We start from the raw sequence: 26515 nt of genomic DNA, 5'->3' as shown, positions 1-26515 counted from the left end.
CTATGTTGCAAAATCTATGAATGAAAATCAGAGTGGTAGCAAAACTCTCAGATATTATTTAGGAAAAGGTTGACAAACATCTGTCAGAAATAATATAGGTAGAGTTTATTCTGCCTTGGGACAGGGGCATACAACAGGTGATACCTGGAAGATTTCTTCCAACCTTATTTTTCTATAAGTCTATGACTGTCAGTTGTTGATGCTATTATTATGCAATAAAATCATGCCCTTTTATTTGCAAACAGAGGCAAAAGAGGGAAGACAGCAAGGCATCAAACACACAGCACATCCTGTATTGAGTCTGGCTGGGATGGAGGTAACTTTCCCCATAGCAGCCCTCATATTGCTGTGCTTTGTAGTTGTAGCTAGAAGGGTGTTGATAACACACCTCCCTTCTTCCCAGGCTCAACTTCACTCCCAAATTCTCTACCTCCTCCCCCCAAGCATCACAAGGGGATGGGGAATGGGGGTTGCAGTCAATTCATAACACCATCTCTGCTGCTCCTTCCTCCTCAGGGGGAGGACTCCTCCTCACACTCTTCCCCTGCTCCAGCATGGGGTCCCACCCACAGGAGACAGTCCTCTATGAACTTCTCCAATGTGAGTCCTTCCCATGGGCTGCAGTTCTTCATGAACTGCTCCAGCATGGGTCCTTTCCACGGGGTGCAGTCCTTCAGGAACAGACTGCTCCAGCATGGGTCCCCCATGGGGTCACAAGTCCTGCCAGCAAACCTGCTCCTGCACGGGCTCCTCTCTCCACGGGTCCACAGGTCCTGCCAGGAGCCTGCTCCAGCGCAGGCTTCCCATGGGGTCACAGCCTCCTTCAGGCATCCACCTGCTCCAGCATGGGGTCCTCCACGGGCTGCAGGTGGATATCTGCTCCACCATGGACCTCCATGGGCTGCAGGGGGACAGCCTGCCTCACCATGGTCTTCACCACAGGCTGCAGGGGAATCTCTGCTCCGGTGCCTGGAGCACCTCCTCCCCCTCCTTCTTCATTGACCTTGGTGACTGCAGAGTTGTTTCTCTCACATCTTCTCACTCCTCTCTCCCAGCTGCCGTTGTACAGCAGTTTTTTCCCCCTTCTTAAATATGTTATCACAGAGGTGCTACCACTGTCATTGATCGGCTCAGCTTTGGCCAGCGGCGGGACCATCTTGGAGCTGGCTGGCACTGGCTCGGTCGGACAAGAGGGAAGCATCTGGCATCTTCTCACAGAAGCCACCCCTGCAGCCCCCCCCACTAGCAAAACCTTGCAACGCAAACCCAATACAAGAGACAACCACCTGTGCTCCTGATCCTTTTCACATTGCTCTGAGGGACATATAGTCTCTTGGGAGGGTTCTAAGTTGCCTCGTCAGACCCTACACGGAATAGTAGGAGCGGATGATAATCTGTAGGGGTCACCAGGCTCGGCAGCCTCTCAGTGACGCCACGAATGCGAGCTCCTGGTAGGCAGCAGACTTCTCTAGAGAAATCGTCTGGACGGCAAATGGGTGCTTCGGTGCCTCTCAGTAGGGAATCTCCAATTACTAATACGTTACGTGCTTTTCTGGTGGCACTGCTTCTAATGCGGGTGGGTGGTTGGGTCAGCTTTGCACGGTTGGCTTGTCCTGGATCCTGTCCGTTACTCACGTGCTCTTCAGTCTCCAAGCCCAGAGCATCCTGTCTGTTATGTAGGGACACCTCAGGAGATGGGGGAGGGTTCTTCCTTCTACCCCGAGCACAGACGAGCGTCCGGTCTCCTTCATCTCATGAGTTACTTGTGTCAGTCAGCTCGAGGTTGGATTCAGGCTTACCTTCCTCTTGCGCAGCCTTAAGGCAGGCTGTCGCTCAGCCTGGGACAGCGTACAATACCACGCATCAATCTCCTGCTCGCGTTCCCGGATACTGTGCTGCCTGTCGAGCTCCTCTTGTAACATAGTTACTTGTCCAAGGAGATCTTCCAGCTGGGCACGCCTGCAGCTGTGACATCCACCGCTGCCTTCGGGTGCTAGGGGGACTTCCAGGTACTGGAGCTCCATGCAGCCCGAGGTCTAGACAGCTATATCGGTCCTTGGGAGGTCTGTTTGGGGGAGACGTCAGCATAGGTAGGCTGTAGTGCTTCCGTTTGGGTTGCAGCCACAGCCTTGCAGTTGTGGCAGGTGGACACCATTTTCTTTCAGCAGGTCACCCCGAAGTCCCAGGACAGAAGAGAAAGGGCGGCAGGTACCGGCAGGGGGGGAAGGGAGAGAAGGGGCCGCTGCAGTCCCACAGCCTTTTCCATGTCCTGTGTCACCAGGTCCCCCCGCCTCATTCAGCAGAGGGCCCACATTTTCCATAGCCTTCCTTTTGTCACCCATGTACTTATAGAAGCCCTTCTTGTTGTCTTTGACATCCCTTGCCAGATTCAATTCCAGTTGGGAATTCCAGCTTTCCTAACCTCAGCCCTGCATGCTCGGACACCGTCTCCGTATTCCTCCCAGGTTACCCGTCCTTGCTTCCACCCTCTGCAGGCTTCCTTTTTGTGCTTGAGCTTGGCCAGGAGCTCCTTGCTCATCCACGCAGGCCTCCTGGCATTTTTGCCCGACTTCCTGCTCGTTGGGATGGACCGCTCTTGAGCTTGGAGGAGGCGACCCTCCAAGGTTAACCAGCTTTCTTGGGCCCCTCTTCCCTCCAGGGATGCTATCCCACGGGACACTTCCAAGCAGATCCCTGAAGAGGCCAGAGTCGGCTCTCCTCAAGTCCAGGGCTGTGAGCTTGCTTTTTACCCTCCTCTCGGATCCTGAACTCCACCATCTCATGGTCACTGCAGCCAAGGCTGCCTTTGACCTTCACATCCCCAACGAGCCCCTCCTTGTCGGTCAGTAGGAGGTCCAGCAGAGCACCTCTCCTCGTTGGCACCTCTATCACTTGGGTGAGGAAGTTGTCGTCGACGTGCTCCAGGAACCTCCTAGATTGCTTATGCCCTGCTGTGTTGTCCCTCCAGCAGATATCGGGGTGGTTGAAGTCCCCCGTGAGGACCAGGGCCTGCAAACGCCAGGCTGCTCCTATCTGTCTGTAGAGGGCCTCATCCGCTTGTTCTTCCTGGTCGGGCGGCCTATAGCAGACACCCACTACAATGCCACCCTTACCCGTCTTCTCTTCAAGCCTTACCCATAAGCTCTCAGTTGGCTCATCAGCCCTCCCCAGCCAGGGCTCCATGCATTCCAGCTGTTCTCTCACATAAAAGGGCCACTCCCCCTCCTCATCTTCCCGGCCTGTCCTTCCTAAAGCCTGCCCGTAGCCCTCCATTGCAACGCTCCAGTCACGGGAGCCATCCCACCACGTCTCCGTGATCCCAACAAGATCGTAGCCCTGCAACTGCACACGCATCTCTGACTCCTCACGCTTATTCCCCATACTGCGTGCGTTAGCGTACAGGCACTTCAGAGAGGCACCCCGGCACGTTGACTCCCTAGAAAGGGTTTTGGGGATTTCTCCATAATGGTGCCTTGTAGGCACTTCCTTGCTTACATGCAAATGCTGGAGGTGACCCTGCTTAAGCCCCGTTTTGTTGATTTTGTGACCCCTTCCCGTCACATCACCCCCTGCCCTTTGCTCAGTGACCCTGTCCGTCACTCCCTCACAGGGCTGCTGGTTACTCTCTCCCTCCCCCTCAGTCTTAGTTTAAAGCCCTCCTAATGAGGTCAGCTATCCTACTGGCAAAAATACCTTTGCCCCGCTTAGTGAGGTGGATCCCCTCTCTCCCAAGCAGACGCTGATCCACAAACAGGGTCCCATGGTCATAGAACCCAAAACCCTGTCGCCAGCACCAGCTCCGCAGCCAATTATTGACCCGCATTATCAGTGCCCTCCTCCTCCCACCCTTTCCCTCACCGGCAGGACTGAGGAGAACACCACCTGGGCCCCCATGCCCTTGACTACCGCCCTCAGAGCTCTGGGGTCATTGCTAGGGGAAACCTGGTGTGACGGATGCGCTCCTCCTGCTTCAACTAACTGACCTGTGGTCCAGGCAGATGCTCAACAAGTAGGCCTAACCAAAGTTAATCCTAGTGCGTGAGGCTATCGGCGAGAACCCAGCACCAAAACCAACAAACCGGTTTGGCTGGAGACTGGGCTGATAAGCGGCCGAAACTGCATGAACGCAGCAGAAAATCTGACTGCGAGTCAACCACTTTACGCTATAAATATGTGCAGCCATCAGGGTCCGTTGAGCTCTCCCTCCATAGCAGCTGGCTGCGCGGCAGTGATCTCCCCTTGAGTAGGGACGCCTCTCAAGGTTACCCCTCGAGGCCGAGAGATCCCTTACCTGACACCAGGCATCGATGGGTTGGTAAGTGACCTTTTTTTGCATGCACGTAACATTTAAGATACGTATAGTAAGCTTACGCGATACTCTCTGTATCCCATACTAACTTTAAGTGTAGTAAATAGCAGAGTATTGGCCGCCAATCCATCTGTACTTATTAAATATTTTACATACCTAAATTTACCAATTAGAACTCAATAAACTAACTACTCGATCAGATCTGTCTGAGTGATCTCTGACTCTTCTCCTGCGACACCTGGACGGTATCAAAAGCATCATTGGTGCCCAATTCTCAGCTTTGGTCTCCTTTGCTACTGAAATCTCAGTTATAGAAGACGGATTGGTACCTGCGCTTCAGTCAAATCAACATTCAGTCCTAATCCTTCCCGACAAAAGGGTCAGGAACTACATCTCCAGCCTTACTTATTGTCCTTTTAACCCTTCACATCCTCAAGGCATTGCCTTCTCTAAGGCTCTGTTTTAATCAAGTTTAGCAAGACCAAGCTCACATCTACTCCACGACCTCTTTGTAGCTGTTCCTGGGTTTCCAACACACACACACACACAGAGCATCCAACAGGCTCTGTACATTTTAATCCCTTTGCACGCAGGAGTTCCAGTTCTTTGTCGCTTTTATTGCCAAGTGAGAAAAAATGGAGTCTAGATCCCTTTTCTCACAAGAACCTCTTATTGCTCAGAAAGAAGGCTTCTTCTCTTGAAATTTCCCCCCCTCAAAGCGACTGGATCCCCAGATACTTCCCGACTTTCCTATCTCCAAAACGTCCCGTTCCTACCCCAGTCACTATCATTCTTCAAACCACCAACCCCCTTCAACTTCTACGTGGAGGAACCTGCCTTTTAGGCTTTGTGATGGGTTGACCTTGGCCGGCTGCCAGGGGCCCACCCAGCTGCTCTCTCACTGCCCCTCCTCAACAGGACAGGGGGAGAAAACAGGATGAAAAAGTTCCTTCAGGAAAGAGCCACCTGCCGGATCCATGGGCAGCAGGGAAATACCTGCCCCGGACAGCGTTTTGCCCTTTCTTAAACATGTTTTCACAGGGGCGCCACCAGCTTTGCCGAGTTGCTCAGCTTTGGCCTGCGGTGAGTCCGGTGCCTAGCTGGCTGGAACCAGCTGTGTCCGGCACAGGGCAGACCCTGGCCTCTTCTCACAGAGGCCACCCCTGCAGGCCGCACCTGGAGCACTGTGTCCAGTTCTGGTTCCCACAGTTCAAAAAAAAAGACGCAGACAGACTGGAGAGGGTCCCAAGGAGGGCCACCAAGATGATCAAAGGGCTGGAGAACCTGCCCTATGAGGAAAGACTGAAGGACTTGGGTCTTTTCTCCCTTGGAGAAGAGAAGGCTCGGGGGGGGCCTCATCACAGTATTCCTGTACTTAAAGGGTGGCTACAAAGAGGACGGAGGCTCTCTCTTCACAAGGAGCCACATGGAGAAGACGAGGGGCAACGGGTACAAGTTGCACCAGGAGAGAGGTTTCACCTCGATACAAGACAGATATTGGTGGGGTTTTTTTACAGTGAGAACAATCATCCACTGGAACAGCCTCCCCAGGGATGTGGTAGAGTCCCCATCGCTGGAGGTTTTCAAGATGCAATTGGACAGGGTGCTAGATAATCCCATCTAGGCTCCCTTTCCCACAAAAGGTTGGACCAGATGATCTTTCGAGGTCCCTCCCCACCTGGGCTGCTCTAGGATTCTACGATTCTTCAGTGGATCGCTGCTTAATAACCCTTTGCTCTCTCTGGTTTGGAGCAAAGGATCGGCAACGTCGCCTGCGAGGCGAGACATAAATTCCACCAGGCGCCACAGACTTCTAAAACCTATGGTAATCACCCAGTCTCTCTGAATGTATAAGCCATACCTAGCTGCTTCAAAATTCCCCCGCCTCCAGAAGCAGGAACACCTTCTAGATACCTTAGGGCGTTTACACAGACAGAACAATAGATGATACCTAGCTCAATCATTCAGTAAGCAAACGCTGCACCAGTGCAGTTTCAAGGAAACATCATATGTCAGTTTCCAGCTACTTCAGGTAAATCATTTCCATCTCTTCCCCGGGAAGATTAAATAAAGGTGAAGTCCTCGGGTTACTCACACGCCTGTGTCACCAAACTTCACCTGATCGCTTGGGGCTATAGAAGAGGTGAAGACGCCTTCCAGTGGGCGTCTCAGAGGCCTCAGTAACATAGTGTTCGAGGGCAACGAAGGATCGCCCTGCTTTCCCACGCCCATCTCCATCTTTCTTTAACAGCTATTAAAAAAGGAAGTTTGCCATCTCCCTGTGATGTAGTTTTGGTTTGGGTCTGGCTGGGATGGAGGTAACTTTCCCCATAGCAGCCCTCATAGTGCTGTGCTTTGTAGTTGTAGCTAGAAGGGTGTTGATAACACACCAATGTTTCGGCTACTGCTGAGCAGTGCTCCCACAGCATGGAGGCTGTCTCTCCAACCACCCCCACCCCCACAGTCCAGTAAGCTGGGGGTGGGCAAGAGGCTGGGAAGGGACAGAGCCAGGACAGCTGACCCAAACTGACAAAAGAGATATCCCACTGTGCTATGGAAGCACCACAGCTGCCATTCAGACCGATTGTTTTCCTCCTACCGTATCCCTCCTCACCACAAAAGGGATATCAACGGGGCCTTAGCACACGGCCATTGATAAAGTGCTCCAACAGGAGTTGGATGCTTCCAACACGTTGCACCGTGCCAAAACCACCCTTGTATGGCATGCCTGTAGCGTCACATACAGTATTTTCTAAAGTTTTAGCAGCAGCCTACGCTGGCTTTATGTACATTTGCGTACCACTTCCAAAACGCTAAGAGTTTGCTTCCTACAAGACGCAGGAGACTGCTAAGCGGTTCCAGCGTCACGCTTCAAATGACTGGGCAAATCATTATCTCTCTCTAGAACACTGTTAACAGACTGAAACATTCCACATACTTACACTCCGGGGAGACACCGTTTTAACTTGCAGAACTATTTCCCTCAGTGAGACACACAAGACAGAGATGATATCCCCATGCTAAATCTTTATTGTGCAACTGCTGCTCAAAGCTTTTATTACCTTCCACAGACACACGTCACAGAAAATTAGACATCAACAGTGGCTAGACTGACGGGCAACAGACAAAATCCATTCAGTGGCGATTTGTACACGTGCAGCAACTCTTGCGGTGCAAAAATCTTAGCCAGGCGGCCAGCCCAACTGACAGCCACCCAGAATACGTAGACGTACGTGACAGACAGACTGCCCACCCTCGGGCCCTTCATCCGCAACCATCCGGAATCCATTGGTCAGGCCCAGGTGAGCAGCACGCTTCTTGCCAACAATCATTAAATGCCCAAGAAGCTGGAGAAGGAAGTACAAAACCATAAATAACTAAAATAAAAAGCCACACACAAAGAGGGGAGAGGGCAGGAAGGGAAGGAATGAGAGCAGAGAACCACCCAGAGAAACCAGGTAGCCAGTTCCTAGCAATTCAACCATTGCGCTTCAAATGACCGTCTGTCCGCCCGCCCGCAACTGACATTTTCCAAGCAAAGCTACAAAGACCGATTCTGCACACTATAGGGGGAAAAAAGAGCCATGCAATTTTTTTCAAGCTAGACAGTAACGGACTACAAAACAGCCACAGAAGCTAAGTTTGTCTCCGGGTTAAAGCCCCACTATATCTTCAGGCAACATAAGCAATTCGGGTGGAAAATAAACTTTAGGCTGCTTTTGCGTGGGTTTACAAAGTCTTTGAACTTGACTTGCATAGCTGAAAGTGAAGCATCCAGCACCTCTCAACCAGCTTTGCCCTTCCTCACCCCCGACCTGCCAAAAACCCCAAGCCCTCTTCTCCGTATTAGAAGAAGTACTACCACTCTTACTCTAAACCGTGACAATAGGCATCAGACTGCGCTCCAAAACAACACTGCATTTTGCACCAGAAGTACATACCCAGGGATGAGCATTGCTTTATATCACTACTTTTAGTCAAAAAGCTCAACTCCATTACAAGCTAGAGGCAAAAGATTATAGCGCCAGAAAACCCAAAACAGCCTACTGTGCCCCATCAAGAGGAAAAGGGGGGATGGGAAAGAGTCTAGTAAATTAGGAACTAATTACAGGTACAGTTTAGCGTACAGAAAGCTTCCACAGTACTTACAGATTCACCAGAATCTTCCGCTTCAGATAACCTGATAATTGGCTCCTTAGGCATGACTAGGAAAAGCGTCGGAGCTTGGGGTGAAAGATCACGGAACGCAAGGCACTGGAGGAAGAGTAAACAGTTAAAACATAATTGGCTTCAGAGAAAGGTAATAGCTTAAGCAAATCAATATGCCCCACTGAACTCGTACAGAAGCAGATTACCAGATACCCCAAACACAAGCCGAAACGCTGATTTTTCTTACGTGATATTAATACTTTCTATACACAAAATACAACGTATTTACAGAGCCCCCTCCAGAAGTGGGATTCAGCATGTAAGATGATGGGGGCAAGGAGACGGGCCAGTACTTCAGATTAGCGACCTCCAGTATGGTTTCATTTGGGTTGATCGTTTCCTAAGCAGTTTTTCTATTCGATGTGGTCCACACAGAGGCAGGAGACAAATGGCTTAACTGAATCAGCAACAAATTTAGTGAAGTGGAAGATCAGCGGCCATTCGTTTTCCACGGTACAGGGAGCTCAAGTATTGAACAAAAGCATAATCCCAGGAAGCCTGCAAGTGCATAGTACGAGTCTGGCTTCTAGATTGCATATAAACCCTGCCTTCAAAAGCAGAAGACATCCCTAACTGTTAATCTTCAGCATTTTAATAACAAAATTACACGGGATACTAACTTAAAGTTAACATCGTGTAGGTAACAGCTGCATTTTTTTTCCCCACAGTCTAAGCAGCTCGCTCTAGTTCCTAGCACCTTGTGGTGCGCCAGCGTCCGTGAACCTTGCAAGCATGCTGTTATCATGGTCCCACTTCACCACAGAAACAAGATCTGGGAAGCTTTTGCAGCCTGCAGGACGACCGGGTTCTCGATATTTTTTTTTTTTTTTTTTTTAAGAAAAATAAGAAAAGCTGTAATTCTTTGCTTTAATAATCCAGTTTGGGGGTTCAGAACTAAAGCCTAGCACAGCAGGGCTGTGAAATCTCTATAATGCTATGACGAAGCACATCAAGACCTGCATTCCTCCTATGCAGAACTAACTCATTACGGTCACTACTCAGACGTTCGCTGTTTACATACATACACACACACACACACCCCCCCTGGAATCCCCGAGGAGATTGACTGCGTGTGCTTAATCTAAGGTTTCAAGACTATCATCCTACACGAGGCAGGACCACTCCCATCCCTCGGCAGCAAACTTTGCACGACTTGCAGCGCCAAAGGGATATCGCGCGGCACACGTCTGCGGCTGCCACCAAGTGCGTTACCGTCAGAGGCCCTCCTCTACGCACGCACGCACGCAAGCGCACACACGACACAGTGGGGCTGGGAACCGAGGCGAGCCGGACAGCACCAGCAACCCAGTACGCGCCGCGGCAGCCGGGGGAGGGGGGCACCGAAGAAGCGCGATGTTCTAGGGATGGTGCAGTAGAGAGCGCCACAACCCAGAGAGGCCCCGTCCGTCCCCCGTCCCTCCACCCACCCGCAGCAACGCCGCCACCCGCCCTGCCGCGCTCCCGGGCACCGCGCAACGGGTCCTCGGCTCAGGGGGCCTGCGAGCGCGGGGGAACGGAGGGGACGGGGGAAGGGACGAAGGGAGGAGGAACCGCGCACAGAGCAAAGCCGCGGCTACCTCCTCGTCCTCGTAGATGACGTTGGCGGGGAAGCGCCTTGCCGATGACCTTTCCGAAGACAGTAGTGGCGCCACCGGGCCGGGCGGCCCGCGCCCCAATAATCTCGTCAGCCACGACAAGGCCCGTTGTCGCCCCCGCGCTTCCTCCACTCGGCCAGGCCCTCCGCGGCGCCCGTTGGGCCGCCAGATCGCCGCCGGCCGATCACGCGTCTCGATTGGCTGTCTCGTCTGTCGTTTTCGCTTGTCCCCGCCCCCTTGGCGGGTCCGCCCTCGTCGACCTGGTGCTTACCGGGGGGCTCAGGAAGTTTGCGTGCCCTCGGACGCAAGTTACAATAAGTTTGTAATAATTGTAAGTTACAATACAGTTGTATTGTAACTTATATAAACTCTGCTTTCCTCTATATCGGGCTAAGGATCTCCTTAGCCTTCTTTGCGGCAAGGGCACATTGTCGGCTCATGCTCAACTTGGTGTCCACCAGGAGCCCCCCACGTCCTTTTCTGCAAAGCTGCTTTCCAGCCAGTCAGCCTCCAGCATATACTGGGGCATGGGGCTGTTCCTCCCCAGGTGCAGGACTTGTGTATGTTCAGGTTCCTCAGGTGGTCTCGAACCGGATCGTTTCCTACAATGGGAGGGACTTTGTTCCCCCAGTCCCTGCCTTGAGGTTCAGGGACTTGAGAGATGTGGGAACAGTGATTGCCAGTGAAAACGGAGGAAAAAAATCATTGAGTACCTCAGCCTTCTCCATGTCCCTTGTCGCTAGATCTCCTGTCTTCTTTATCGGAGGGGGGTGGGGGTGGGGGTGTACGTTTTCTTTAGTCTTCCTTTTCTGACCAACGCACCTGTAGAAGCCCTTCTTATGGTTCTTCACATCCCTTGCCAAATTCAGCTCCAGCTGTGCCTTAGCTTTCCTGATCCCATCCCTACACACCCAGGCAGCATCCCTATATTCTTCCCAGGATGCGTGTCCCTGCTTCCACTGCCTATGCATTTCCTTCTTGCGCTTCGGCTCGACCAGAAGGTCCTTACTCAGCCATGCCGGTCTCCTGCCTTCCTTGCCTGATTTCTTACGCATGGGAATCGAGAGCTCTTGTGCTCCAAGAAAAACGTCCTTAAAGAGCTGCCAGCTCCCTTCTGCTCCTTCTGCACAGTGGCTTCCAACTCCTCCTGTTTGTTACCTGTGCATTGGTATAGAGGCACTTCAGTTGGGCTGTCGACCGTGTCACCTTTTTGGAGGATCAAGCCCCAATTCCTCTGTGGCATTTCTCAGGTGTTCCCCTGTTGGTTCCTAACGCATCAGCAGCCCCTGGCTCTTCTCTGTTGCTCAAAACTCCATCCCCTCCCCCTGCTGAGTCTAGTTTAAAGCCCTCCTTGTAAGTCTGGCCAGCTTGTTGGCCAAGACCCTCTTGCCCCGCTTGGTCAGGTGAATCCCATCAGCTCCCAGCAGACCCAGCTTCTCAAAGGTAGATCCATGATCATAGAAGCCAAAACCTTGAGTATGGCACCAGCTACGCAGCCAGGCATTCACCTGTTCAATCCGTCTCCTCCTTCCTGGACCCCTTCCTCTGACTGGGAGGATAGAGGAGAACACCGCCTGTGCTCCTGATCCTTTTCACATTGCTCCGAGGGACATATAGTCTCTTGGGAGGGTTCTAAGTTGCCTCGTCAGACCCTACACGGAATAGTAGGAGCGGATGATAATCTGTAGGGGTCACCAGGCTCGGCAGCCTCTCAGTGACGCCACGAATGCGAGCTCCTGGTAGGCAGCAGACTTCTCTAGAGAAATCGTCTGGACGGCAAATGAGTGCTTCGGTGCCTCTCAGTAGGGAATCTCCAATTACTAATACGTTACGTGCTTTTCTGGTGGCACTGTTTCTAATGCGGGTGGGTGGTTGGGTCAGCTTTGCACGGTTGGCTTGTCCTGGATCCTGTCCGTTACTCACGTGCTCTTCAGTCTCCAAGCCCAGAGCATCCTGTCTGTTATGTAGGGACACCTCAGGAGATGGGGGAGGGTTCTTCCTTCTACCCCGAGCACAGACAAGCGTCCGGTCTCCTTCATCTCGTGAGTTACTTGTGTCAGTCAGCTCGAGGTTGGATTCAGGCTTACCTTCCTCTTGCGCAGCCTTAAGGCAGGCTGTTGCTCAGCCTGGGACAGCGTACAATACCACGCATCAATCTCCTGCTTGCATTCCCGGGATTCCCCGCTGGGGAGGAGAGCGATACAATGGCTTGGTGGGCACCTGGCGGCCAGCAAATGTTAACTCACCACAGTCCTTTGTGGTGCCCAACGTCGGGCTCGAGACAACGGCAGTATTGTATTGAACGTGCTATATTTATAGTAGTTATTAAGTGGCAAGCTTCTGTGCAAATCACGGAGTTTGCTGGCTGCACTGCTTATCTCTCTGTTTTGCTGCGCTTGGGAACACTTGCACTTCTAGATAAAGACAAGGACACACAGGTGATATAATCACCAATATCGAGTGGGAGCTGCCTCCTGGCTCCTCTGTTACAATGAGCTGGCTGACTTTCTCCTCCAGCCAAGGGATTTGTACCACACAACACAGGCCTGAAAGCCATGGTGTACATGTAGCGCACCGCACAAGCCTGTGCCTAGTCAGGTTAACTGTTATGCAGATGTACTGGTTTTGGCTGGGATGATAGAGTTAATTTTCTTCACAGTAGCTGGTATGGGGCTGTGTTTTGGATCTGTGATGAAAACAGTGTTGATTAGAGAGGGATGTTTTAGTTATTGCTGAACAGTGTTTATACAGCGTCAAGGCCTTTTCTGCTCCTCACACTGCCCTGCCAGCAAGTAGGCTGGGGGTTAACAAGAAGTTGGGAGGGGACACAGTTGGGACAGCTGACCCCAACTGACCAAAGGGATATTCCATACCATATGACTTCATGCTCAGCAGTAAAAGCTGGGGGAAGAAGGAGGAAGGGGGGGACATTCAGAGTTGACATTTGTCTTCCCAAGTGTCGTGGTTTGACCCCAGCCAGCAACTAAGCACCACACAGCCGCTCACCCTCCCCCCTCCCAGGGGGATGGGGAGGAGGATCGGGGAAAAAAAGTAAAACTCGTGGGTTGAGATAAGAACAGTTTAATAACTAAAGTAAAATAAAATATAATACTAACCAATAATAATTATTATATAATAATATTTGTAATGAAAAGGAATATAACAAAAAAAAAGAGAAATAAAACCCAAGAAAAGACAAGTGATGCTCAATGCAATCGCTGACCGATGCCCGAGCAGCGATCTGCCCCTCCCGGCCAACTCCCCCCTGTTTATATACTGGGCATGACATTCTATGGTATGGAATATCCCTTTGGCTAGTTTGGGTCAGCTGTCCTGGCTATGCTCCCTCCCAGCTTCTTGCACACCTGCTTGCTGGCAGAGCATGGGAAACTGAAAAGTCCTTGGCTTAAGATAAGCCCTACTTAGCAACAACTAAAACATCAGTATGTTATCAACATCATTCTCACACTAAATCCAAAACACAGCACTGTACCAGCTACTAAGAAGAAAATTAACTCTATCCCAGCCAAAACCAGGACCCCAAGTAACTAATAAGCGTGATGGAGCCCTGCTTTCCTGGAGATGGCTAAACACCTGCCTGCCGACGGGAGGTAGTGAATGAATTCCTTATTTTGCTTTGCTTGCGCGCACGGCTTTTGCTTTACGTATTAAACTGTCTTTATCTCAACCCACGAGTTTTCTCACTTTTACCCTTCTGATTCTCCCATCCCACTGTGGGGGGAGTGTGGTGCTTAGTTGCCAGCTGGGGTTAAACCACGACAGTCCTTTTTGGCGCCCAACGTGGGGCTCGAAGGGTTCGAGATAATGACATATGTGATTGGAATGTGCTAGATCAAATTTATAGCTGTTATAGCTGTTTAGCTATTAATTGGCAGGCTCCTGTGCTTGCCATGGGGCTTGCTTGCCTTACTGTATATTAGAGTCTAGTTCTTGTTAGGGGCTGCCATTTTCTTTTTCTGGTATACTGACATGTCACCTGATAGAAGGGTGCCTTGCCTACCCCAATGAAAACCAGCAGCTTCTAGCACTGTACTGTGGCTTGGCCTTTGCCTATCGAGCCACAGTTCAGTACTCTCAGAGGATTACGGTTGAGGCAGGGACCCAAACTGCATCTGAGGACACCATGGTTGAGATAGGGACCCAAACAACAACTACAGTAATTGCCCCAGTAGTGAAAAAGAAACAGTGGACAAGGAGGTCAACAGGTCCATATCATTGATTAGTAAGGGAGGAGGAGGAGGAGGAGGAAGGGTCTGATCAGGAAGCCAGTCCTTCAGCAAAGAAATGGGAGGAAGAAGTGAGAGAAATCACACAAGAGGCAGAAACTACCCTGTCCCTGACCTCAAAAGAACTTCGAGACATGTGGAAAGATTATAGCCGCCAGCCAGGTGAGCAGATTGCTGCCTGGCTGCTCCAATGCTGGGATAGTGGGGCCAACAGTCAGCAATTGGAAGGTAAGGAAGCCCAACAGCTGGGATCCCTTCCTAGAAACCAGGGAATTGAGAGAGGAATTGGAAAAGAGGCAGCAATCCGCAGTCTCTGGAGACGGCTCCTCTCAAGTGTGAGGGCATCCCACAGGATACACTTGACCCCTAGCTGTACTTTGGTTCGGGCTGACTAAGGAGCAACAGGCCTCATGCCCTGTGGTGAACCTGCAAGCTGGAAAGCTCCTGGCTCACGTACAAGGAAGTGAAGGTGCCTTGGAAAAATATTTCGAAAGGTGGTTTTAAAGCCCAAAAATGCAAGATAACCAAAGTACAGAACAAGATACCAGAGCTAAAATGAAGATATCTATCTTGTCTGTACTATTGACTAGTAGCCAACTACTTCACTCTATAAATATTGCCATCAGGATGAGCCTAATTGGAGCTCTCCCTGAATTGCAGCTGGACTGCACGCCAGGTGACTCTCCCCTTGAGCAGGGATGCCTCTCAAGGTTTGAGATTCCTTACCTGAGACTAAGAGATCCTTCCTTGCCCAAGGCGGAGAGATCCCTTACTCGTGACAGATCCTCAATAAGTGACTGATAGCATGCTGAATTAATACTAATGAAACATTACTAATCCATGTAGCTACTCAATATTAATTATTATAAACTTTGTATAGATAATTCCATTAGACATAAACCATTGTCCAAGTCTAAGACTAAGATTGGACCTAGCCGCACCTAGGCTCCATAAGGAGTTTAGAAAGCAAAGGGGGTCCACTCTGAACCTCGTGACTCAACGGGAGGGTCTTCCTTACCCTTTGCATCTCCTGTCTCTGTGTGAATCATTCTAACTCAATTTTAACTCAATTTTCCTTTGTATGTTTCTTCCATGCAGTAATTAATAAGGTGAATCTTGCCATCAAACTTATTGAACTTTGGTAAACCCCTGTTAAACTTTGTTAAATTCCATCGAATTTATTGAACTCTGTCAAATTATTATTTTACCTCAATAAAACATATTGCTGCTTCTCTTTTTGAGTGAGGTGCATTCCACTCATCCGCGACAGGGCAAGATATCCGTTCAAGGAAGATCTTGCAAATTACCAAGGAATGTGGACTACTGCTGAGGAAGGCATCCAGTACCTGAGAATTAGTGGTGCTGGAAGTCATCAACGGTGACCTAGACAACGACGAGGTCTCCAAAGATCCAGATGACGTCCTGTGCATACAGGCCATATGGAGGAAGGTGGTCCAAAACGCTACAGCATCATATTCTAACAGCCTGTCAACAATGTATTGCCCAGATACAGATACACCAACTGTGGAGAGAGCATCTTCCTGGCTCCAAAACTTTGAAGAAAATCTCTGTCCCTCCTCATCCCTACGGGCCAATGCCTTGTCAGTCAGGGGTGCCCCACAAAGTCAGTCCCCTCCTGCCCCAGTCAGAAGGAAAGGGAGCTCCAGGTGCATGTTGCGTGGCACCCTCTGGTTCTTCCTGTGTGACCAGGGGGAGGACATGAGGAAGTGGGATGGTGAACTCACCTTCAAGCTGGAAGCCCATGTATGCAAACTGAGAAGGAAGACAGCTGTTAAGAAGGGGCCAAGCAAGAAGACTGTCAGCTTAGTTGCTGCTGAGATGGAAGAAGGCAATCAGTGATCCCCCAGACATAGAAGAAGGACTGAGATCACCTCCCTTGATCCTGGTGAGGGGACTTCTGGTCTGGCACTTCAAGGGTCAGACAGTGAATACTCCAACCAGGAAGAGGAATAGAAGGTCCCTGCCTTCGGCCAGGAGGAGGAAAGGGATGACCGGGTATACTGGACTGTGTGGATTCGATGGCCTGGCTCATCGGACCCACAGAAGTATAAGGCTTTGGTAGACATTGGTGCACAGTGTACGCTGGTGCCATCAGGATATAGGGGCACAGAACCCATCTGGATCTCTGGAGTGACAGGGGGATGTCAAGAATTGTCTGTATTGGAGGCTGAGGTGAGCTTAACAGGGGACAAGTGGGAAAAGCACCCTATTGTGACTGGCCCAGAGTCCCCTTGTATCCTTGGCTTAGACTGCCTCAGGAGAGGGTACTCCAAGGACCCAAAGGGGTACTGATGGGCTTTTGGTGTAGCCACCGTGAACACAGAGAAGATCAAACAGCTATCTACCCTGCTTGGCCTCTCGGAAGATCCCTTCGTTGTGGGCTTGCTGCGAGTTGAAGAACAGTAGGTGCCAATTGCTACCAGGATGATGCACTGACGGCAATATCACATGAACCGAGACTCCCTGGCTCCCATCCATGAGCTGATTCATCAACTGGAGAGCCAGGGAGTCATCAGCAAGACTCACTCACCTTTCAATAGTCCCATAAGGCCAGTGCAAAAGTCTGATGGAGGGTGGAGGTTAACAGTAGACTATCGTGGTCTGAACAAAGTCACACAACCGCTGAGTGCTGCCATACTGGACATGCTAGAAATTCAATATGAACTGGAGTCAAAGGCAGCCAAGTGGTATGCCACAATTGACATTGCCGATGCGTTTTTTTTCAATTCCTTTGGCAGCAGAATGCAGGCCACAGTTTGCTTTCATGTGGAGGGGTGTCCAATACACCTGGAATCGACTGCCCGAGGGGTGGAAGCACAGGGTGATGCCCCTGAACATCTACAATACATTCATGACATCATTGTGTGGGGCAAAAAAGCAGAAGTGTTTGGGAAGGGAAAAAGAGTAATTCAGATCCTTCTGAAAGCTAGTTTCACCATAAAAAGAAGCAAGGTCAAGGGACCTGCACAGGAGATTCAGTTCTTGGGAATAAAATGGCAGGATGGACACAGTCATGTGCCTATGGATGTGGTCAACAAGATAGCAACTATGTCTAATAAGAAAGAAACACAAGCTTTCCTAGCCCTAGTGGGATTCTGGAGAATGCATATTCGAGGTTATAGTCAGCTTGAGAGCCCTCTCTATCGAGTAACCCGAAAGAAGAACTATTTTGAGTGGGGCCTTGAGCAACAACAAGCCTTTGAGCAGATCAAACAGGAAATAGCCCGTGCGGTAGCTCTTGGGCCTGTCCGGACAGGACCAGCTGTGCAAAATGTACTCTACACTGCAGCTGGGGAGCATGGTCTCACTTGGAATCTCTGGCAGAAAACACCAGGAGAAACCCGAGGTCGACCATTAGGGTTTTGGAGCCGGGGGTATTGAGGATCAGAAGCCCACTACACCCCGACTGAAAAAGAGATACTAGCAGCATATGAGGGGGTTCGAGCCGCTTCAGAAGTTGTTGGTACAGAAGCATATCTCCTCTTGGCACCACGATTGCCCGTGCTACACTGGATGTTCAAAGGAAACATCCCCTCTACACACCACGCAACCAGCGCTACATGGAGTAAGTGGGTAGCGTTGATCACACAACAGCAGTTTCTCAAACCGAGTGTAGTTCCGTTGAGAGTCTTGCCAGGATTTAGAGCCAAAGGTAATAGGGTAATCCTTTTTACCTTGCACATCTTGTTGCCATGATCGCCATTGATATCCCTTATCACCTATGCCTATACGTAGTGTAAATGGGTGTGTAGGGTGGATGGGTCCCATAGATTGGTAAGTAAAAATTTCATCTTTTAAAGCAGTTAATGCTTCATGATGTTTCTGTTCTGTGGTGGGTTGACCCTGGCTGGATGCCAGGTGCCCACCAAAGCCACTCTATCACTCCCCTCCTCAGCTGGACAGGGGAGAGAAAATATAATAAAAGGCTCATGGGTCGAGATAAGGACAGGGAGATCACTCAGCAATTACTGTCACGGGCAAAACAGACTCGACTTGGGGAAAAAAAATTAATTTATTACTAGTCAAATCAGAGTAGGATAATGAGAAATAAAACCAAATCTTAAAAACACCTTCCCCCCACCCCTCCCTTCTTCCCGGGCTTAACTTTACTCCCGATTTTCTCTACCTCCTCCCCTCGAGCGGCGCAGGGGGACGGGGAATGGGGGTTGCAGTCAGTTCATCACACATTATTTCTGCTGCTCCTTCCTCCTCAGGGGGAGGACTCCTCACACTCTTCCCCTGCTCCAGCGTGGGGTCCCACCCACAGGAGACAGTCCTCTATGAACTTCTCCAATGTGAGTCCTTCCCATGGGCTACAGTTCTTCACGAACTGCTCCAGCATGGGTCCCTTCCACGGGGTGCAGTCCTTCAGGAACAGACTGCTCCAATGTGGGTCCCCCATGGGGTCACAAGTCCTGCCAGCAAACCTGCTCCAGCGTGGGCTCCTCTCTCCACGGGTCCACAGGTCCTGCCAGGAGCCTGCTCCAGCATGGGCTTCCCATGGGGTCACAGCCTCCTTCGGGAAACCACCTGCTCCGGCGTGGGGTACTCCATGGGCTGCAGGGGGACAGCCTGCCTCACCATGGTCTTCACCACAGGCTGCAGGGGAATCTCTGCTCCGGTGCCTGGAGCACCTCCTCCCCCTCCTTCTTCCCTGACCTTGGTGTCTGCAGAGTTGTTTCTCTCACATATTCTCACTCCTCTCTCTGGCTGCAATTGCTCCTGCACAGTAACTTTTTTGCTTTTCTTAAATATGTTATCCCAGAGGTGCTACCACTGTCGCTGATTGGCTCGGCCTTGGCCAGCGGCGGGTCCGTCTTGGAGCCGGCTGGCATTGGCTCTATTGGACATGGGGGAAGCTTCTAGCAGCTTCTCACAGGAGCCACCCCTGTAGCCCCCCCACTACCAAAATCTTGCCACACAAACCCAATACACAGCTGCTCACTCACTCCCCCCACAGTGGGATGCGGGGGGAGAATCGGAAGGGTAAAAGTGAGAAAGAAACTCATGGATTGAGATAAAAACAGTTTAATAATTAAAAAGAAAATTTAAAAAATATTGTAAGAAAAAAACCCAACAAAGACAGAAAAATAAAAGCCAAGAAAAACAAGCGATGCAAATGAAAACAATTGCTCACCACCAACCAACCAATGTCCAGCCAGTCCCAGATCAGCGACCCCTCCGCCAACCTCCACCCCCAGTTTTATTGCTGAACATGACATCATATGGTATGGAATACCCCTTTGGTCAGTCAGGGTCAGCTGTCCCAGCTGTGTCCCCTCCCAACTTTTTGTGCACCTCTGTTGTGGAAGGTGGCAAAGCTGAGCTACATGAGCATGCGGACCACATTCGAACGAGACGTAAACAGCACGTGGCAATAATGGGATAAGATTGTGAGGCTATAATAGCACAGGAATGTATATAAGTTATAGAGGCTGTTAATATGTTTTGGAGGGCTTTAAGGACTTTGTTTAGCTGCTTAGAAGTAGTCGTTCATGATAAAGCAGAACTCATAGCTTGCTTAATGCTTTTGTTTAACATTGACCTATTCCCTGATCGGAGGAATAAGAAGATTCGGAAAGCCCCAGAGCCAGTTGGAGCCAGGAAAAGGAGACATAGTAACAACTAGCCTAAAAAAAACAGGAAAGAGAAAGAACCTGCCTAGAGATGAGAAAAAGGACCCAATGAGAGAGAGGACGACCCCAGACCCAAATATTACTATTGGACCCGACTATGGTGTGAGGGGCGGGAATTCAGATTGTAAGGGTATAATTGCCCAGGGATTTTAGTGTTTGGGGGCCCTCTCCGGAGGCACCCAGCTCGAGCTGTCTAGATTTGTGCACCATAGATAGAATAAATTACGCTTTTTATTTTGAAGGCCTTGATTAGAGATTCCGCTTCAGGGAACCTAGGGTCGAGCCTGAGGGAAGAAGCAGCGCCTGAGGGTGAGTGTGTGTGTGTGTGAGGAGTCGAAAGGGGCACCCGTCGGCTCACTGGAGTTGCCCGCTGCAAAGGGACTCCGGTCCTAGCAGTTAAAGTCTTGGGTGGTGTGTGTACGACTCCTTGATTGGTGTGTGAATGCTCGGGCAGCGGCTTCTCCCTTAACAACCTCCAACCTACTTGCTGGCAGGGCAGTGTGAGGAGCAGAAAAGGCCTTGACGCTGTGTAAGCACTGCTCAGCAATAACTAAAACATCAGTGTGTTATCAACACTATTTTCAGCACAAATCCAAAACATAGCCCCATACAAGCTACTATGAAGAAATTTAACACTATCCCAGCCAAAACCAGTACAATTTGCTGACTCTTTCAGTACCCTGGGATGAATCCCATCTGGCCCCATAGACTTATGTGCATTCAGTTGCAGCAGCAAATCCCATACAAGTTCCAAGTCAACTGGAAGCTTATCACTCCCCCCTGTCGTGGTCCTCCAACACAGGGCTCCAGGGGTCCTAGGGCCCATCATTGGTGTTAAAGACAGAGGCGAAGAAGGCATTAAATGTCTCTGCTTTATCTTCATCCCTATTTGTGAGGTGACTGACCTCATCAAGTAATGGACCAGTGTTTTTTTCAGTCCTCCTTTTGCTGTTAACATATTTTTAAAAAGCCTTTTTTTGTTATCCACCACAGTACTGGCCAGCTTCAACTCCAATTGAGCTTTGGCCATGCGAATTTTCTCCCTACAGTGGTGAACAGCATCTCTGTAGTCCTCCTGTGTAGCCTGTCCTTGCTTCCAAAGTCTATACACTTTCTTTTTCCTCCTAAGTTCCAGAAGGAGATCCCTGTTCAGCCAAGCCGGTCTTCTGCCCCACTTGCTTGACTTCCTACACATGGGAATTGCCTGCTCCTGCGCTCTTAAAAGATGGTTCTTAAAAACTGACCAGCATTCATGGACCCCAGTACCCTCAAAAGCAGATTCCCAGGGGACCTTACTAACTAGTTCCTTGAACAGCCTAAAGTCTGCTCTTCCAAAATCCAGGGTAGCAGCTCTGCTGACAGTTTTTCTCATATCACCAAAGATTTTAAACTCAACCATTTCATGATCACTGTGGCCAAAACAGCTACCAATCATCACATCACCCACAAGATCATCTCTATTTACAAACAGCAGATCTAGGAGGGCACCTTTCCTAGTTGTCTCCCTTTGTACTTGTATCAAAAAGTTATCTTCGACATGCTTCAGGAATTTCCTGGACCTGTTCGTGTCTGCTGTATGACAGTCCCAGTTAACATCTGTGAAGTTGAAGTCACCCATAAGGACAAGAGCAACTGATCTAGAGATTTCCCTTAATTCCTTATAGAATAATACATTGGTGTCACCATCCTGTCTAGGTGATCTATAGTGGACTCCCACAACAACATCCGCTTTATTAGCTTTACCCCTAATCCTTACCCAGAGGCTCTCAACCATGTCATCCCCAACTGCAAGCGCTGTATGGTCCAATCCCTCCTTTACATACAGTGCTACCCGTCCACCTCGCCTGCTCTGTCTGTCTCTCCTGAAGAGCCTATAACCGTCCATCACAGCACTCCAGTCACAGGACTCTTCCCACCAAGTCTCACTTATGCCAATGATATCGTAGCTCTGGGACTGAGCCAAAGATTCTAGTTCCTCTTGTCTGTTCCTCATACTGCATGCATTAGTGTACAAACATTTCAGATGTGCTCCAGTGTGCTCAGTACATTGTGGAGCAGAGTGAAAGCCCTCACTAGCACACTGTCCCTCAAACACTGTCATGCCATCCCATAGCTTATCACTAGTAAGCTTGATTTTATCCCTTCCCCCCCTTCAAACCTAGTTTAAAGCTCTTTCAATCAGCCTCACTAACTCGTGAGCAAAAATATTTTTCCCCTGTTGAGAAAGGTGAATCCCATCAGGCCCCAACAGGCCTGGTGTCGCATAGACCATCCCATGATCAAAAAAAACCCCAAATTCTGCCAGTGACACCAGCCTCGGAGCCAGGTATTGATAAGCTGGGTCCACCTGTTTCTTTCTATGTCATTCCCTACAACTGGGAGGATAGAGGAAAACACTACCTGTGCTCCTGATCCCTTTACCAATCTCCCCAAGGCCCTGAAGTCTCTTTTGATCATCCTTGGCCTTCTCATTGTGTCTTCGTTGGTACCACATGAAAAAGCAACAGCAGATAATAATCTGAGGGCTGTACCAGGCTAGGAAGTTTCCTGGTAACATCTTTAACCCGAGCCCCAGGGAGGCAGCAAACTTTCCTAAAAGGTGGATCTGGTCAGCAGATCGGGCCCTCTGTTCCCCTCAGAAGAGAGTCACCTTGTCGTGGTTTAACCCCAGCCGGCAACTAAGCCCCACACAGCCACTCGCTCACTCTCCTCCCCCGGTGGGATGGGGGAGAGAATCAGAAGAGTAAAAGTGAGAAAACTTGTGGGTTGAGATAAAGACAATTTAATAGGGAAAGCAAAAGCCGCGCACACAAGCAAAGCAAAACAAGGAATTCGTTCACCACTTCCCATCGGCAGGCAGGTGTTCAGCCATCTCCAGGAAAGCAGGGCTCCATCATGCGTAACGGTTACTTGGGAAGACAAACACCATCACTCCGAAAGTCCCCCCTTCCTCCTTCTTCCCCAGCTTTATATGCTGAGCATGACATCATATGGTATGGAATAACCCTTTGGTCAGTTGGGGTCAGCTGTCCCAACTGTGTCCCCTCCCAACTTCTTGTGCACCCTCAGCCTACTCGCTGGTGGGGTGGTGTGAGAAGCAGAAAAGGCCTTGACTCTGTGTAAGCACTGCTCAGCAGTAACTACAACATCCCTGTGTTATCAATCAACACTGTTTTCAGCACAAATCCAAAACATAGCCCCATACTAGCTACTGTGAAGAAATTTAATTGTATCCCAGCCAAAACCAGCACATTCTCCACCCCTTATTCCATACCATTTACGTCATGCTCAGGTCCCACACTATCCAATACATCCTCATTAACCACCACCACCCTTCCCATCCTTTGATATAATACACAGATATCATTCCCTTAGTCTATAGACCACCCCTGTGAAATGTCTGTAAAATGTCCACAAATGTCCACAAAATGTCCATTGAGTTCATTTAGTCCATGACTTTGGGCTCCATCTGTTATGGTGGTCACTCAGGACAGGAGAGGTGGTGTGTTGTGTGGAATTACTAAGCACCACCAAGGCCAGCTCAGGTCAGGTCACTGCTGCACTTGCACTGCTTCTTGTAAGGCTTGTCCTTACCACCTTGCGGAGGCAGGGTGGCACTTTTCTAGGGCCGATTTTCTTATCTTGGGTGACTATCTAAAGAATAAGTTTGAGACAGCTTTACACATGCGTTTCTGACAGAGGGGAGGGGGGATCGAAATCACTAGAAGCCCCCCAACCCCTTTCTAGAAGGCACCAGAACAACAGACTGCGCATGCAAGATAATTAGCATACGAAGCGAGACTGGAGGCGGGGGGGACACACACACGGGACGGGGAACGACTGGGTTATAAATAGCGCCAATCCGAGAAGCCATGTGTGCACCCACCATCCGAAGGGACCAGAGACATTGCTGGAACCCAGGGTGGTGATCCAGATCTTCCCTCTATCTCTATCTCTCTACCTTTCTTCCTCTCTTTCTCTCTTTCCCTCTCTCTCGTACGTTCTCCTTTATAAAGTTAAAGGTTTATAAGGTTACAGGTTATAAAATTGAAAGTTCCAATAGTTTTGTAAGGTTGTAAAATTGAAGGTTTGAATAGTTTTGTCATAAGGGTTCAAATAACTTCTGCCATAAATAAATGTTTAACCAATCGTTTGGTGTCACTTCACCTTAATTTAGCCCAAGGGTATTCTGAATATTGGCCATCCCAGAGAGGGTTGTCCAGGATGGTCCTTTCTGGGACCCAACACCACCCTGCTGTGTTGTCCCTCCAGCAGATATCAGGGTGGTTGAAGTCCCCTGTGAGGACCAGGGCCTGTGAATGCAAGGCTGCTCCTATCTGTCTGTAGAGGGCCTCATCCGCTTGTTCTTCCTGGTCGGGCGGCCTATAGCAGACACCCACTACAATGCCACCCTTACCCGTCTTCTCTTCAAGCCTTACCCATAAGCTCTCAGTTGGCTCATCAGCCCTCCCCAGCCAGGGCTCCATGCATTCCAGCTGTTCTCTCACATAAAAGGGCCACTCCCCCTCCTCATCTTCCCGGCCTGTCCTTCCTAAAGCCTGCCCGTAGCCCTCCATTGCAACGCTCCAGTCACGGGAGCCATCCCACCACGTCTCCGTGATCCCAACAAGATCGTAGCCCTGCAACTGCACACGCATCTCTGACTCCTCACGCTTATTCCCCATACTGCGTGCGTTAGCGTACAGGCACTTCAGAGAGGCACCCCGGCACGTTGACTCCCTAGAAAGGGTTTTGGGGATTTCTCCATAATGGTGCCTTGTAGGCACTTCCTTGCTTACATGCAAATGCTGGAGGTGACCCTGCTTAAGCCCCGTTTTGTTGATTTTGTGATCCCTTCCCATCACATCACCCCCTGCCCTTTGCTCAGTGACCCTGTCCGTCACTCCCTCACAGGGCTGCTGGTTACTCTCTCCCTCCCCCCTCAGTCTTAGTTTAAAGCCCTCCTTATGAGGTCAGCTATCCTACTGGCAAAAATACCTTTGCCCCGCTTAGTGAGGTGGATCCCCTCTCTCCCAAGCAGACGCTGATCTGCAAACAGGGTCCCATGGTGTACTGGTTTTGGCTGGGGTAGAGTTAATTTTCTTCATAGTAGCTTGTAGGCATCGGTCGGTTCGTGGTGAGCAATTGTTTTCATTTGCATCGCTTGTTTTTCTTGGGTTTTAGGTTCTTCCCACTTTGTTGGGGTTTTTTCCTTACAATTTTTTTTTAGATTTTCTTTTAAATTATTAAACTGTTTTTATCTCAACCCATGAGTTTCTTTCTCATTTTTACCCTTTTGATTCTCCCCCCATCCCACTGGGGGGGAGTGAGCGAGCAGCTGTGTGGTGCTTAGTTGCCGTCCGGGGTTAAACCACGACAGCAGGGATCAAGGTGAGGCTGACCTGCCTGTAGTTCCCTGGGTCCTCCTTCTTGCCCTTCTTGAAGAGAGGAGTGACATTTGCTTTCCTCCAGTCCTTGGGCACTTCTCCCAGTCACCATGATCGATCGAAGGTTATTGAGAGTAGCCTCGCAATGACATCTGCCAGCTCCCTCAGTACTTGTGTGTGCATCCCATCAGGGCCCGTGGACTTATGTACATCCTTTTTGCTTAAGTATTCCCTGACCTGATCCTCTTCCACCAGGGGTACGTCTTCCTTGCTCCAGACTTTCCCCCTGGTCTCCGTGGCCTGGGATTCCTGGAGGCCAGTCTGGCTTGTAAAGACTGAGGCAAAGAAGGCATTCAGTCCCTCAGCCTTTTTCATGTCCTCTGTCACCAGGTCTCCTGCCCCATTCAGCAGTGGGCCCACATTTTCCCTCATCTTCCTTTTGTCACCTATGTACTTATAGAAGCCCTTCTTGTTGCTTTTGATGGATTCAGTTACCTCACCTGATTCAGTTCCAGTTGGGCTTTGGCTTTGCACACTGCTTCTCTGCATGCTCGGAGAATGTCTCTGTATTCCTCCAAGGTTACCTGTCCCTTCTTCCACCTTCTGTATGCTTCCTTTTTGTGTTTGAGTTTTGCCAGGATTTCCTTGTTCATCCATGCAGTTCTCCTGGCATTTTTGCCTCACCTCTTACTTGTTCAGAATGGACCCTTTGTATTGGGTTTGGCTAGGATGGAGTTAATTTTCTTCATAGCAGCCCATATGATGCTGGTTTTTTAGATTTGTGACCAAAACAGTGTTGATAATATACTAATGTTTCATCTCTTTCTGAACAGTATTTGCACAGCATCAAGGCCTTCTCTGTTTCTCACTCTGTCCCACCAGCGATTAAATTGGGGGTGCACAAGAGGTTGGGAGGGGACACAGCACGGACAGCTGACCCGAACTGACCAAAGGGATATTCCATGTCATATAACGTTATGCTCAGCAATAAAATGGAGAGGATGGGGGGGTTAGGTAGGTAGCCATCTTTTGCTCAGGAACTGGCTGGACACTGATCTACCTGTGGGAGGTGGTGAGTGATTGCCACTTGTTTTGTTTTCTTTCTCTCTTC

The 26515-nt window shown here is 50.0% G+C and overlaps 1 protein-coding gene across 1 annotated transcript; it reads right to left on the bottom strand.

The window, feature by feature from the left end:
• Positions 1-7316: 7316 nt before the first annotated feature.
• LOC127028128 (adenosine 5'-monophosphoramidase HINT1-like) lies at positions 7317-24702 on the bottom strand. Its single transcript, XM_050913919.1, is given in 6 exon segments — positions 7317-7656; positions 8459-8563; positions 10096-10125; positions 10127-10294; positions 23612-23671; positions 24526-24702. Coding segments are annotated over 6 exon segments (705 nt in total). The 3' UTR covers positions 7317-7491.
• Positions 24703-26515: the final 1813 nt, after the last annotated feature.

This window comes from Gymnogyps californianus, unplaced genomic scaffold (assembly GCF_018139145.2).
Source record: "Gymnogyps californianus isolate 813 unplaced genomic scaffold, ASM1813914v2 HiC_scaffold_199, whole genome shotgun sequence".
Taxonomy (NCBI): Eukaryota; Metazoa; Chordata; class Aves; order Accipitriformes; family Cathartidae; genus Gymnogyps; species Gymnogyps californianus.
The sequence above is the reverse complement of the archived record's forward strand: the minus strand, read 5'-3'. Positions and strand labels throughout refer to the sequence as shown.